Source organism: Bombina bombina, chromosome 3 (assembly GCF_027579735.1).
Source record: "Bombina bombina isolate aBomBom1 chromosome 3, aBomBom1.pri, whole genome shotgun sequence".
Classification (NCBI taxonomy): Eukaryota; Metazoa; Chordata; class Amphibia; order Anura; family Bombinatoridae; genus Bombina; species Bombina bombina.
The window spans coordinates 946,942,145-946,958,156 of record NC_069501.1 but is presented as its reverse complement, the minus strand read 5'-3'; the positions used below and the strand labels follow the sequence as shown (position 1 = coordinate 946,958,156).

The window sequence follows — 16,012 nt, the reverse complement described above, 5'->3', positions numbered from 1 at the left end:
AATCCTCCATGTCACAAAAGTAAATCAATAAAAATTGTTGCATAGGAAATTAACACATCTAGGCAAGTATCCCCGCCTGCTTTTACCCAGGAAAACTCCATATACACTGTTACCCATGCATAAGAGGATTCTGGGTAAGATATGCAAATTAGATATTAAACATCTCAGATTTTTTGCCTCATACTCTGCTTCAGTATGAAGCAAAACATCTAAGATGTTGGATATCTAATTTGCATATCTTATCTAGAATCCCCTTATGCATTGGTAACAGTGTATATGGAGTTTTCCTGGGTAAAAGCAAGCGGGGATACTTGCCTAGATGTGATAATTTCCTATGCAACAAGTTTTATTGATTTACTTTTGTGACATGGAGGATTTTAATCTCAGACTTTTATCTCCACCATAATTTTAATTAATTTTTATTTAACCCTGAATTGAGCTTTACCTAAGCAGCAATCAGAAATCTATCTGTTACTGATGAGTTCCAACAAGAACGAAACAGGCTGTCTTGCTGTGATTTCTGTATTTACTGCACTCTCCCTATTAGGGAATTGCTGTGTGTTAACACAGTATGAAGCAAAACATCTGAGATGTTGGATATCTAATTTGCATATATTACCCAGAATACTCTTATGCATTGGTAACAGTGTATATGGAGTTTTCCTGGGTAAAAGCAAACGGGGATACTTGCTTAGATGTGCTAATTTCCTATGCAACCATTTTTATTGTTCTACTTTTGTGACATGGGAGGATTTTAATCTCAGACTTATCTCCACCATAATTTTAATGAATTTATATAATATATATATATATATATATATATATATATATATATATATATATATATATATATATATATATATATATATATCTCTATATCTATATATATATATCTATATATATATATATATATGTGTACACATGTATTTGTGTATATATGTCTGTAAATACATGTATACACATTTAAATACATATGTACACACATATATACATATACACATACATCGTTACATACATCTTTAGACATGTATATTAATGTATCTATATGTTAAAGCTCTTTTGCTGCCTTTTTTTTTTAAACACCTATGACCTCATATCTTTGAGCCCTTATAACTTTTTTGTGCAATATTTTTTAAAATATTTTTTTGTAAGAAGGTTATTATACTATAACTGTAACTATAACTGTAACTATACTCTGAAATGTATTTTTTATGTGTTTTGTGACATTTTGTTGTTTTGCTTTCTGTTCTTACAAGTTCGCTTTCTGCATCCAATTAAAAAAGTAAAATCTGTGCAGTCCTAAATAGGGTACCTGTTCAGGACTGTCTGCACGGATTCCCTTTTTTAATTGGATGCACAAAGCAAACTTGTAAGAACAGAAACTGGAGGATTATGGGAAATTGTCTGCAAACTTTTTTTCAAAAAAGCAGTTTCATGGGGATAGATATGTCATAGTAAACTGATTTACATAAATAATATAAGTGCTTGTATAAACTTTCATAATACCAAGATTACACAGGTACTCACAGCATCTTGGTATACATCACAAAGATATGCATTAATATGCATTATAAATGTACTTAAACAAATATTTAACAATGCAAAGCTACAGCATACTTATTCAAAACACTGCCAGTTAAAAGAACAACTAGGAGAGATATTGTTAACTTCACAACTGTGGCTGTAATATCTTCCAGTAATGGTAAAATAAAGTGCTTTTTATGAATTTTCCAAGAGCCAACTAAACAAAGATTTGTGAAGATTTGATGACTTTTCTATGGTTTCACAGTACTGAAGAACAGCTTGTAAGAGGTCAGCAACTTTCCATTCTCGCTCTCTCAATCTTCTGGAAAGCTGAAAAAAAACACATAAGAGTTGTTAGCCTGAATAATGTGAGTCCTCTGATATAGATAGTCACTGCACAGATCGCTGTTCCTCAACAACAGGATCGCTTTTGTTTTTGTTTGCTCTACTGTTTTTACGAACAGATGTTTTTAGTGAGTAGCCTCATCCCATTTAGTGGTTTGTGGTTCCAGAAAAAATAGGAAACTGTGAATTTAGGATAGTAGTACTTAAGCCAAGTTTAATTAATTATGTGGATTTTCCTATTATGATGTTTTCAGTGGTTTGTATGGTATCTACTCCACCTTTATCTAAATAATCTTCCTTATATTTGGAAATTAACTTGTTCAACTTTACTGTAAGTTTCCAATGCTGCAAAAAATAAAACTGTCCAATTAAAAAACATACAGACATCTACAGAAACGTTATAAAATGGTCAACACAGGTCATATAAGGTTTTGCAAAATCCAATAAAGCAAAGTGATTGACTCTGGGTATTTAATTTTGCTACAAGCTACTATGCTTGATCTAATATAAAGGATTGTAAATAAAAGGAAGTATATTAATGGGCTTGGGTTACTTGTGCTATTCATTATTGAATATATTTGCACTGCACGTGAATTGTAAGGGCATAAACTGTTGTAAAGACCAAACACTGCAATGTCTTCTAATTCTAATGTGGCCACTGACAAATTAATTAGGATAAATAAGGAAGAACACTATATCTATCAGCACTATTAGTGGTAACTAAAACTAAACAAAAACAGAATTTATGTTTACCTGATAAATTTCTTTCTCCAACGGTGTGTCCGGTCCACGGCGTCATCCTTACTTGTGGGATATTCTCTTCCCCAACAGGAAATGGCAAAGAGCCCAGCAAAGCTGGTCACATGATCCCTCCTAGGCTCCGCCTACCCCAGTCATTCGACCGACGTTAAGGAGGAATAATAGCATAGGAGAAACCACATGGTACCGTGGTGACTGTAGTTAAAGAAAATAAATTATCAGACCTGATTTAAAAACCAGGGCGGGCCGTGGACCGGACACACCGTTGGAGAAAGAAATTTATCAGGTAAACATAAATTCTGTTTTCTCCAACATAGGTGTGTCCGGTCCACGGCGTCATCCTTACTTGTGGGAACCAATACCAAAGCTTTAGGACACGGATGAAGGGAGGGAGCAAATCAGGTCACCTAAATGGAAGGCACCACGGCTTGCAAAACCTTTCTCCCAAAAATAGCCTCAGAAGAAGCAAAAGTATCAAACTTGTAAAATTTGGTAAAAGTGTGCAGTGAAGACCAAGTCGCTGCCCTACATATCTGATCAACAGAAGCCTCGTTCTTGAAGGCCCATGTGGAAGCCACAGCCCTAGTGGAATGAGCCGTGATTCTTTCGGGAGGCTGCCGTCCGGCAGTCTCGTAAGCCAATCTGATGATGCTTTTAATCCAAAAAGAGAGAGAGGTAGAAGTTGCTTTTTGACCTCTCCTTTTACCTGAATAAACAACAAACAGGGAAGATGTTTGTCTAAAATCCTTTGTAGCATCTAAATAGAATTTTAGAGCGCGAACAACATCCAAATTGTGCAACAAGCGTTCCTTCTTTGAAACTGGTTTCGGACACAGAGAAGGTACGATAATCTCCTGGTTAATGTTTTTGTTAGAAACAACTTTCGGAAGAAAACCAGGTTTAGTACGTAAAACCACCTTATCTGCATGGAACACCAGATAAGGAGGAGAACACTGCAGAGCAGATAATTCTGAAACTCTTCTAGCAGAAGAAATTGCAACTAAAAACAAAACTTTCCAAGATAATAACTTAATATCAACGGAATGTAAGGGTTCAAACGGAACCCCCTGAAGAACTGAAAGAACTAAATTGAGACTCCAAGGAGGAGTCAAAGGTTTGTAAACAGGCTTGATTCTAACCAGAGCCTGAACAAAGGCTTGAACATCTGGCACAGCTGCCAGTTTTTTGTGAAGTAACACCGACAAGGCAGAAATCTGTCCCTTCAGGGAACTTGCCGATAATCCTTTTTCCAATCCTTCTTGAAGGAAGGATAGAATCCTAGGAATCTTAACCTTGTCCCAAGGGAATCCTTTAGATTCACACCAACAGATATATTTTTTCCAAATTTTGTGGTAAATCTTTCTAGTTACAGGCTTTCTGGCCTGAACAAGAGTATCGATAACAGAATCTGAGAAACCTCGCTTCGATAAAATCAAGCGTTCAATCTCCAAGCAGTCAGCTGGAGTGAAACCAGATTCGGATGTTCGAACGGACCCTGAACAAGAAGGTCTCGTCTCAAAGGTAGCTTCCAAGGTGGAGCCGATGACATGTTCACCAGATCTGCATACCAAGTCCTGCGTGGCCACGCAGGAGCTATCAAGATCACCGACGCCCTCTCCTGATTGATCCTGGCTACCAGCCTGGGGATGAGAGGAAACGGCGGGAACACATAAGCTAGTTTGAAGGTCCAAGGTGCTACTAGTGCATCCACTAGAGCCGCCTTGGGATCCCTGGATCTGGACCCGTAGCAAGGAACTTTGAAGTTCTGACGAGAGGCCATCAGATCCATGTCTGGAATGCCCCAAAGTTGAGTGACTTGGGCAAAGATTTCCGGATGGAGTTCCCACTCCCCCGGATGCAATGTCTGACGACTCAGAAAATCCGCTTCCCAATTTTCCACTCCCGGGATGTGGATAGCAGACAGGTGGCAGGAGTGAGACTCCGCCCATAGAATAATCTTGGTCACTTCTTCCATCGCTAGGGAACTCCTTGTTCCCCCCTGATGGTTGATGTACGCAACAGTCGTCATGTTGTCTGATTGAAACCGTATGAACTTGGTCCTCGCTAGCTGAGGCCAAGCCTTGAGAGCATTGAATATCGCTCTCAGTTCCAGAATATTTATCGGTAGAAGAGATTCTTCCCGAGACCAAAGACCCTGAGCTTTCAGGGATCCCCAGACCGCGCCCCAGCCCATCAGACTGGCGTCGGTCGTGACAATGACCCACTCTGGTCTGTGGAATGTCATCCCTCGTGACAGGTTGTCCAGGGACAGCCACCAACGGAGTGAGTCTCTGGTCCTCTGATTTACTTGTATCTTTGGAGACAAGTCTGTATAGTCCCCATTCCACTGACTGAGCATGCACAGTTGTAATGGTCTTAGATGAATGCGCGCAAAAGGAACTATGTCCATTGCCGCTACCATCAACCCGATCACTTCCATGCACTGAGCTACGGAAGGAAGAGGAACGGAATGAAGTATTCGACAAGAGTCCAGAAGCTTTGTCTTTCTGGCCTCTGTTAGAAAAATCCTCATTTCTGAGGAGTCTATAATTGTTCCCAAGAAGGGAACCCTTGTTGACGGGGATAGAGAACTCTTTTCCACGTTCACTTTCCAGCCGTGCGATCTGAGAAAGGCCAGGACGATGTCCGTGTGAGCCTTTGCTCGAGGGAGGGACGACGCTTGAATCAGAATGTCGTCCAGGTAAGGTACTACTGCAATGCCCCTTGGTCTTAGCACAGCTAGAAGGGACCCTAGTACCTTTGTGAAAATCCTTGGAGCAGTGGCTAATCCGAAAGGAAGCGCCACGAACTGGTAATGTTTGTCCAGGAATGCAAACCTTAGGAACCGATGATGTTCCTTGTGGATAGGAATATGTAGATACGCATCCTTTAAATCCACCGTGGTCATGAATTGACCTTCCTGGATGGAAGGAAGGATAGTTCGAATGGTTTCCATCTTGAAAGATGGGACCTTGAGAAATTTGTTTAAGATCTTGAGATCTAGGATTGGTCTGAATGTTCCCTCTTTTTTGGGAACTATGAACAGATTGGAGTAGAACCCCATCCCTTGTTCTCTCAATGGAACAGGATGAATCACTCCCATTTTTAACAGGTCTTCTACACAATGTAAGAACGCCTGTCTTTTTATGTGGTCTGAAGACAACTGAGACCTGTGGAACCTTCCCCTTGGGGGAGGTCCCTTGAATTCCAGAAGATAACCCTGGGAGACTATTTCTAGCGCCCAAGGATCCAGAACATCTCTTGCCCAAGCCTGAGCGAAGAGAGAGAGTCTGCCCCCCACCAGATCCGGTCCCGGATCGGGGGCCGATATTTCATGCTGTCTTGGTAGCAGTGGCAGGTTTCTTTGCCTGCTTTCCCTTGTTCCAGCCTTGCATTGGTCTCCAAGCTGGCTTGGCCTGAGAAGTATTACCCTCTTGCTTAGAGGACGCAGCACCTTGGGCTGGTCCGTTTTTACGAAAGGGACGAAAATTAGGTCTATTTTTTGCCTTGAAAGGCCGATCCTGAGGAAGGGCATGGCCCTTGCCCCCAGTGATATCAGAGATAATCTCTTTCAAGTCAGGACCAAACAGCGTTTTCCCCTTGAAAGGAATGTTTAGTAGCTTGTTCTTGGAAGACGCATCAGCCGACCAAGATTTCAACCAAAGCGCTCTGCGCGCCACAATAGCAAACCCAGAATTCTTAGCCGCTAACTTAGCCAATTGCAAAGAGGCGTCTAGAGTGAAAGAATTAGCCAATTTGAGAGCATTGACTCTGTCCATAATCTCCTCATAAGGAGGAGAGTCACTATCGAGCACCTTAATCAGTTCATCAAACCAGAAATATGCGGCTGAAGTGACAGGGACAATGCATGAAATGGGTTGTAGAAGGTAACCCTGCTGAACAAACATCTTTTTAAGCAAACCTTCTAATTTTTTATCCATAGGATCTTTGAAAGCACAACTATCCTCTATGGGAATAGTGGTGCGTTTGTTTAAAGTAGAAACCGCTCCCTCGACCTTGGGGACTGACTGCCATAAGTCCTTTCTGGGGTCGACCATAGGAAACAATTTTTTAAATATGGGGGGAGGGACGAAAGGAATACCGGGCCTTTCCCATTCTTTATTAACAATGTCCGCCACCCGCTTGGGTATAGGAAAAGCTTCTGGGAGCCCCGGCACCTCTAGGAACTTGTCCATTTTACATAGTTTCTCTGGGATGACCAAATTTTCACAATCATCCAGAGTGGATAATACCTCCTTAAGCAAAATGCGGAGATGTTCCAATTTAAATTTAAAAGTAATCACATCAGATTCAGCCTGCTGAGAAATGTTCCCTAAATCAGTAATTTCTCCCTCAGACAAAACCTCCCTGGCCCCCTCAGATTGGGTTAGGGGCCCTTCAGAGATATTAATATCAGCGTCGTCATGCTCTTCAGTAACTAAAACAGAGCATCCACGCTTACGCTGGCAAGGGTTCATTTTGGCTAAAATGTTTTTGACAGAATTATCCATTACAGCCGTTAATTGTTGCATAGTAAGGAGTATTGGCGCGCTAGATGTACTAGGGGCCTCCTGAGTGGGCAAGACTCGTGTAGACGAAGGAGGGAATGATGCAGTACCATGCTTACTCCCCTCACTTGAGGAATCATCTTGGGCATCATTGTCATTATCACATAAATCACATTTATTTAAATGAATAGGAATTCTGGCTTCCCCACATTCAGAACACAGTCTATCTGGTAGTTCAGACATGTTAAACAGGCATAAACTTGATAAGAAAGTACAAAAAACGTTTTGAAATAAAACCGTTACTGTCACTTTAAATTTTAAACTGAACACACTTTATTACTGCAATTGCGAAAAAACATGAAGGAATTGTTCAAAATTCACCAAACTTTCACCACAGTGTCTTAAAGCCTTGAAAATATTGCACACCAATTTTGGAAGCTTTAACCCTTAAAATAACGGAACCGGAGCCGTTTTAAGCTTTAACCCCTTTACAGTCCCTGGTATCTGCTTTGCTGAGACCCAACCAAACCCAAGGGGAATACGATACCAAATGATGCCTTCAGAAGTCTTTTATAAGTATCAGAGCTCCTCTCACATGCGACTGCATGCCATGCCTCTCAAAAACAAGTGCGCAACACCGGCGCGAAAATGAGACTCTGCCTATGCTTTGGGAAAGCCCCTAAAGAATAAGGTGTCTAAAACAGTGCCTGCCGATATTATTATATCAAAACACCCAGAATAAATGATTCCTCAAGGCTAAATAAGTGTTAATATCAATCGATTTAGCCCAAAAAATGTCTACAGTCTAAATAAGCCCTTGTGAAGCCCTTATTTACAATCGTAATAAACATGGCTTACCGGATCCCATAGGGAAAATGACAGCTTCCAGCATTACATCGTCTTGTTAGAATGTGTCATACCTCAAGCAGCAAAGGACTGCAAACTGTTCCCCCAACTGAAGTTAATGCTCTCAACAGTCCTGTGTGGAACAGCCATGGATTTTAGTTACGGTTGCTAAAATCATTTTCCTCATACAAACAGAATTCTTCATCTCTTTTCTGTTTCTGAGTAAATAGTACGTACCAGCACTATTTGAAAATAACAAACTCTTGATTGAATAATGAAAAACTACAGTTAAACACTAAAAAACTCTAAGCCATCTCCGTGGAGATGTTGCCTGTACAACGGCAAAGAGAATGACTGGGGTAGGCGGAGCCTAGGAGGGATCATGTGACCAGCTTTGCTGGGCTCTTTGCCATTTCCTGTTGGGGAAGAGAATATCCCACAAGTAAGGATGACGCCGTGGACCGGACACACCTATGTTGGAGAAATGAATACTAAAAGTAAAAGAGTGTATTTGAGCTAAGAACAATAGCATGAGACTAATTCTTACTACTATATAAGACTTTGAAAACCTCCCGAAGGAATGTAAAAGCATGATTTGTTCAAATGCAGCCTTAATTTATTCATCCCAGTATAGCTTTTCAATTGCCACCTTATTGCTCCTTTAGGTATAACCAGAAGTTATGATCCAACCTTGTGCACCAACCCTAATGTGTATTGTCCATTTAACCGCCAATATACAGGACACAGTTTTACATACAACAAAGCTGTGAGGAAAAAATAACAGCTCAGCAGTTACGGAGTCATAATTATGTCTGATAGTCTGATTATTGTGCCATTGATCTGATGATGAAAAAAATAACTTCATACTTGTCATAAAATAATTTCTTTACACTGAAAGTGAATACAACTGGTGGTTATATTACCATGTGCCCCCTGTGGAAAAGGCTGTAACTTCTACAAATCATCCAGTAGTCCGCATTGTGCTTTTGTACCCCACCTGTTCCCCCATGACTTTATTAAAGCAAGGAGTTGATTGGCAATAGAGAAGAAAGATGTCTTGGCCCCAAAAAAGCACTCAAATAAAAATAAAGAAAAACACTAATCACAAAATTGGAACAAATAAAGGCTTGCTGGCCTTCGTATGAAATCACACTGATTATAAAATGGACTGACTTAGCATAACTATACATTGTCTCTCATATCATATTTGGACCTGGTAGGTTAATATCAAACCAATATGAACTCATGAAAGAGGGGATAAAAACTCCTTGCTTAAGGCAGACTTGGCAGTGGCTCCATGATCTTCTCATAAAATATTTCTTGCAAAGCAGATAAAACATAATGAGCGATTGCAAGGAACAGCAAGTGGCAACATTGCACAACTGTTCGTCAGAAAGTGCATTACATATAGGCCATGATGAAGACATACACTAAAAAAAGCTTCTTCTTTTTTTTTCTTTCTGGAAAGCCAAAAACTTAATGTATTGGTCTTAGGTGGTGATGAAGATGATGATTCAACACATGTAGAACCAAATTAAGATCACATGGAGGGGAAGCCTTAAAAAAAATACAAATTCTTTCCAAATCTTGTAAGAATTTTAAAGAATTCCTGACACAAAAGTAAAAGTGCAAACGCCTGGACTCCTTTTAATCTCATTTTGGAAAAAAAAAACAAAACACTAGAATCTACTGAGCAGAGGTGAGCCACATAACCTCCTTCTATTCACACCATATGGTAAAATGCCCCAAATCTTGTAATGGTACATAAACCTACAAAAGGGGGAATTATTTGAATTAAAAAAAAACTCTTGATCTGTAGAATCAAAAACTTAGTAAACATCAGCTCAAGTACTTTAAAGATTTGGTAATGAAATTCATCCAAAAACAGAGCACCAGGAAACTGGGGAAGAAACATCTTGAAACCAGGTTCTTCTAGGCCATGAATTTTTTTTTAATTTAATTTCCAGAAGAATTGATTACTGGAAATTTCCTAAACAAAGGGATTGTTTATGAAATTTCGAATAATCAATTCTTCTGGATTACTCAGGAAATCAGCTTCTCCCTTTTGTTAACTTGGAATGTAAATAGACACTATTTCCTTGCAGCTGATCTCTGATAGTCTACATTATTAGTACTCTGCATCTGCTTAGCATTTTCCCCTCAATTAGAGCTTTTATGTAAAGCATCAGCCTGTAGGTTACTAGAAAACGAATGACATGCACAAGTAGAAGCAAATTCAGACTTCAAAGGAATCAGAAAAACAATTTCCCTACTCATAATGTCCGCAGACACCCCCTTAGGCAAAAAGTCAAACCTGGTTCTAAAAACTGCCTTCTCCTGATGAAAATATAAGATAAGGAGGGTCACAAGAAAGAGCAGATAGCTCAGAAACTCTTCTGGCAGAATAAATGGCAAAAAAGAAACAAAACCATACAAGATAAAAGCTTAACATCCATCTTATGCATGAGTCAAATAGTGGAACCTGCAAAACCTTTAAAACCAAATTAAGACTCCAAGGAGGAGAGATTGGTTTTATAACAGATTTAATCCTGACCAACGCCTGTACAAAACAATGAATATCAGGAAGTTTAGCAATCATCTTATGAAACAAAACTGAAAGGGAAGAAATTTGACCTCTGATGGAACTAGCGGAAAACCTTTTCAACCAATCCATCCTGCAAAAATAGCAAAATCCTAGAAATTTGAATGGAATGCCATGAAAAACCATGATTCAAACTCTATAAAATATAGGTCTTCCAAACCTTGAATCAAAGTCTCTGAAAAAACCCTCTGCCTCAGAACTAAACTTTCAATCTCCATATCACCAAGCTAAAAGATTTGAGATCCTGATAAAAAATAAAAAAAATGGACATTGAGACAGAAGATCATGATGTACAGGTATGGCCATGAAGGACACCTGGTCATCTGAACCAGATCCACAAACAAAGTCATGCAAGACAAAGCTAGAGCAAATAATATTACAGATGCTCCCTCCTGACTGATTCTGGCAATTACCCATGGCAGGAGAACCAGTGGAGGAGAAATATATGGTAGTTAAAAAGAACACTGAGAATACTAGAGCATCCACAAACTATGCCTAAGAATCCCTGGACATCTCAAAGTACCTGGAAAATATAATTTATGTAACTTACCTGAGAAATTAATTTATTTCATGGTGGCGAGAGTCCACAAGCTGTTATGTACGGGATATAAATTACTACCAGGAGGAAGCAAAGTTTTTCCAAACCTCAAAAGCCTATAAATACCCCTCCCACCTCACACATGCCTCAGTTTTACAAATAGCCAAGTGGTGAGGTGTTAAAGGAGTAAAAGCCAATAATCAGGAAAAAAAAAAAGTACTTTAAACAAAAATATAACCCCAAATGGGTGTGGCCTCGTGGACTCTCGCCACCATGAAATAAATTAATTTAACAGGTAAGTTCTTACATAAATTATACTTTCTTTGATATAGATGGCAAGAGTCCACAAGCTGTTACGTATGGGATATAAAACGCAAGATGTGGAAGTCCACAAGTAGCAAAAAAAAGGAAGGGATAAAATAAAATCAGCTTTTTTTCACTGAGAAATTCAATTCAAAACCCAAAGTAATGTCTTTTATGACAGAAAAATTATAGGCACAATTATCAAACTGAGACAACTGCCTGAAGGACCTTTCTACCAAAAGTTGCTTCTGACGAGGCAAAAACATCAAAATGGTAACATTTAGTAAAGGTATGCAGAGAAGTCCAAGTGGCTGCTTTGCAAATTTGATCAACTGAAGCCTCATTTTTGAAAGCCCAAGATGTGGCAACCGATCTAACAGAATGAGCTGTAATTCTCTGAGGCAGAGGCTGACCCGCCTCCAAATAAGCTTTGTGAATCAAAAGTTTCAACTAAGAGGCTAAAGAAATAGCCAAGGCCTTCTGGCCTTTCTTAGGATCAGAAAACAGAACAGACAGGCTAGAAGTCTGTCTGAAATCCTTAGTAGCATCAGAAAATATTTCAATGCTCCAACAGCATCCAAAGAATGCAAAGATTTTTATTAGTATTTTTAGGATTAGGACACAAGGAGGGAACGATAATTTCCCTATTAAAGTTGTAAAAATTGAAAAGAAGTTCACAAAACAACTTATCCTCATGAAAAATCAGATAAGGAGACTCAGAAGAGAAAAGACAATTCAGAAACTCTTCTAACAGAAAAGATAGCCAAAAGAAATAACACATTCCAAGAAAGTAGTTTAATGTCCATTATATGCATAGGCTCAAAGGGAGGAGCCTGTAAGAATTGTAATACTAGATTAAGACTCCAGGGAGGAGAAATAGGCCTTATAACAGGTTTACTCCAGATTAGAGCCTGAATGAAATAATGAATATCAAATAGATTAGCAATTTTTCTATGAAACATTACAGAAAGGGCAGAGATTTGTCCTTTCAAGTCCTGGCAGATAAACCCTTATCTAAACCATACTAAAGAAACTGAAGAATCCTAGGAATTCTAAAAGAATGCCAGGAATAATCACATGTAGAGCACCAGAAAATATAATTTTTCCAAACTTTGTGATAGATTTTTCTAGAAACAGGCTTGCGGGTCTGAATCATAGTATCCTCTATGACTGAGAACGAAGCATTCAATTTCCATGCCATTAAGTTTAGAGACTTTAAATCTGGATGGAAGAATAGACCTTGAGATAGAAGATCTGGCCATAAAGAAAGAGGCCACGGTGGGAAACTGGACATTCGTACCAGATCTGCATATCAAATCATGTAAGGCCATGCTGGAGCTATCAGGATTACAAATGACCGTTCCATTTTGATTTTCAAAATCACTCTGGGAAGCAGGATCAGAGCGGGGAATATATAAGCAGGCTGGTAAAACCAAGACACTGCTAGAGCATCCAACACCTCTGCCTGAGGATCCCTGGACCTCGCAAGGTACCTGTGAAGTTTCTTCTTCAAAAGCGAGGCCATCAGAATTTTTGCACAATCAGATAGAACATCTTGGTGGAGAGACCACTCTCCTGGGTGTAGGATCTGACGACTGAGATAACCTGCCTCCCAGTTGTCTACACTTGGGATGTGAATTGCAGTGATGAGGCAGGAATTGATTTGTGCCCAAGAAAGGATTCGAAGACTTCTATCATGGCTAGGAAACTTTGAGTTCCCCCTTGATGATTGACATAGGCCACTGTTGTGATATTGTCTGTCTGAAAATAGAGACAAAGCTTCAATAGAGACAAAGCTTGAAGAGCCCTGAAAAGAGCACGGAGCTCCAAAATATTGATTGGTAACCTCGCCTCCCGAGGATTCCAAAATCCTTATGCTGTCAGAGACCCCCAGACAGCTCCCCAAACTGTAAGACTTGCAATCTTTGGTGAGACCAGGTAGGATGAGCAAAGGAAACTCTTGAAGAATGGTGTGGTGATTTAGCCACAAAGTCAGAGAAAGGTGCATATTGGGATCTAAAAATATCTGTTGTGATATTTGAGTATAATCCTTGCACCATTGGCGTAGCATACAAAGCTGAAGAGGTCTCATATGAAAATGAGCAAATGGGATTGCGTCCGATGCTGCAATCATGAGGCCTAGTACTCCCATACACATAGCCACTGGAGATAATTATCATTATTATCGGTTATTTGTAGAGCGCCAACAGATTCCTGAAGGTTTAGACAAACTGAAACCAATTTTATTAGTCTCTTTTATGTTAAGGAAATAGTCATGGACACTGAATCTATCTGGAACCTATAATGGTGACCTTTGTTGGAGGAATCAAGGAACTCTTTGGTAAATTGATCCGCCAACCATGTTTTTGAAGAAACGACAATAGTGGATTCATGTGAGATTCTGCTACATGAAAACATTGAGCTAGTGCCAAGATATAGTCCAAATAAGGAAAAACCACAATACCCTGCACTCTGATTACAGGTAGAAGGACACTGAGAACGTTTGTAAAAATTGGAACAGTTGCTAACCAAAACGGGAGAGCGACAAACTGATAATGCTTTTCCAGAAAAGAGAACCTCAGAAACTGGTAATGATCTGGATGTATTGGGATGTGAATGTAAGCATCAAGTAAATCTATATGGGACATAAAGTGATCTTGTTGAACAAAAAGGCAGGATAGTCCTTATAGTTTCCATTTTGAAAGTTGGAAATTTGTTTAGAGTTTTGAGATCCATAATTCATCTGGAAGAATTTTCCTTTTTTGGTACAATGAATAGATTTGAATAAAATTCCATCCCTTGTTCCTGCAAAAAGTACTGGAACAATTACTACCATATGTTTCAGATCCAAAACAAATTTTAGAAATGCTTGGGCTTTCATGGGATGTTTTGGAATATGGGTGAGACAAAGTCTCCCCATAGGAGGTAGTATTCTGAATCCAATTCGATATCCCAGAGAAATTGTTCTAAATTCAGTTATTTTGGACAGATTCTAACCAAAATATTTGAAAAAGGTTTAATCTGCCTTCTACAAGAAATACTGGATTGAGGGCCGCACCTTCATGAGGTCTTTGGGGCTGAATTAGGTTTCTTATATTGCTTAGATTTATTCAAATTTGAAGAAGGTCTCCAGACTAAGCAAGAGGGTAAGGGAATGGGGCTGTTTTCTGTTCTGACAAAAGGAACAAAAGCGATTGGAAGCCTTGAATTTCCCTTTAGAATTTTTGTCTTGGGGAAGAATCCAGTTTAGACCCAAATACATTTTTTCCTTGGAAGGAAAGCGATATATAATCTGGTCTTCGATACCATATCAGCATTATATGATTTAAGCCATAAAGCTCTTCTGGTAAGAATAGCTAAAGACATAGTTTTGATGTTAATTGTTATGATATCAAATACTGCATCACAAATAAAATTATTCACATGTTAAAATAAATTAAAAATATTGGAACATTAAGGGTCAGTAGATAACTGCTGAGCAAGACTGGATAACCAGAAAGTAGAAGCAGCAGCTACATCAGCAATAGATATGGCTGGTCTAAGGATATAAAGGCGGAGTTGTACTGGCGCTGATAAGCCTAAGGACTAGTGAGTTTATTATATGTATCTCTATATATAGATATTGTAATAATTGTTGTAACTTTCTATAATCAGGTGTAGGAAAAAATATGCATTTTGGTATATGTTGGTTGATTAAAACTTCCCTAACACTTAAGACTAGCTCGATGCAAAGCAGGTTACAAAAGTGATGGGATTGTGATGGGGTAATAATGATGATATCAATATCAGATCAAAATACAGGAATAATCTACTTTTAGATCAATGTAAAGGAATAGATAAATAATTATGTCTATTTCAGATCATAGAAGGAATAATCTAGTTATAATAATACATAGCAGAATATAGACGGTGATTAAATAACATTTATTGTACAGGTAATATGTAAAAACAAGTATTGAATAACTAGATATAAAGTATCAATAAAATTGTATTTATATAATGAAAAATAGGGAATAAAATTGGACGTCCAATAGTATAAATAAAAATGAACACTATAACTGCTTCAGATAAAAACAGAACAAATATTAATACAATTATTAAAGAAGCAGTAAATACCAAAAAATGTTTAATTTAGGAGCGTATTAGGCGGTACCTTATAAGCTGTTTGAGCCTCTCTTTACGTCTAGAGAGAGGACAAGTAAGTGTCAATGTTTAAGTTCGAATGGATCCAGTTCTCATTAACCCCTTAAGGACCAGCGACGTACCCTGTATGTCGCTGGCCTTTTTTTGGGACCTGATTGTTTTATAGCGCGGTCTTGCCAGCAGCATTGAGACTGCTCTATTCCACAAAGCCTGCTGGAGGGAGGGCATTAATAGCCTGTTCTTGCTAGACTTGTGCTATTATGTCCTGAGAAACCCCTTAACGACCAGTGACATACAGGGTACATTGTGGTCATTAAGGGGTTAAGTAGCGTTTTTCTGGTCACGCTATGACTGTAATGTTGATATGCAGACTCAATGTCTTAAGTCTTTTCCTGGGCCCATCTTGTTTCCTGCCGTGCGGATGCTACGGCTCCAGCGATAAAA

At 38.9% G+C, this 16,012-nt stretch overlaps 1 protein-coding gene across 4 annotated transcripts in view; it reads right to left on the bottom strand.

The window, feature by feature from the left end:
* Nucleotides 1-1,658: 1,658 nt before the first annotated feature.
* The window catches only part of AKAP11 (A-kinase anchoring protein 11), a 323,323-nt gene continuing 308,969 nt past the window's right edge, over nt 1,659-16,012 (bottom strand). For all 4 annotated transcript variants that reach the window (XM_053707970.1, XM_053707974.1, XM_053707972.1 and 1 more), the window contains one exon: nt 1,659-1,854. In XM_053707970.1, the coding sequence (XP_053563945.1) occupies nt 1,720-1,854 (135 nt within the window). In that variant the 3' untranslated portion in view covers nt 1,659-1,719. The remainder of the gene's footprint in view (nt 1,855-16,012) is intronic.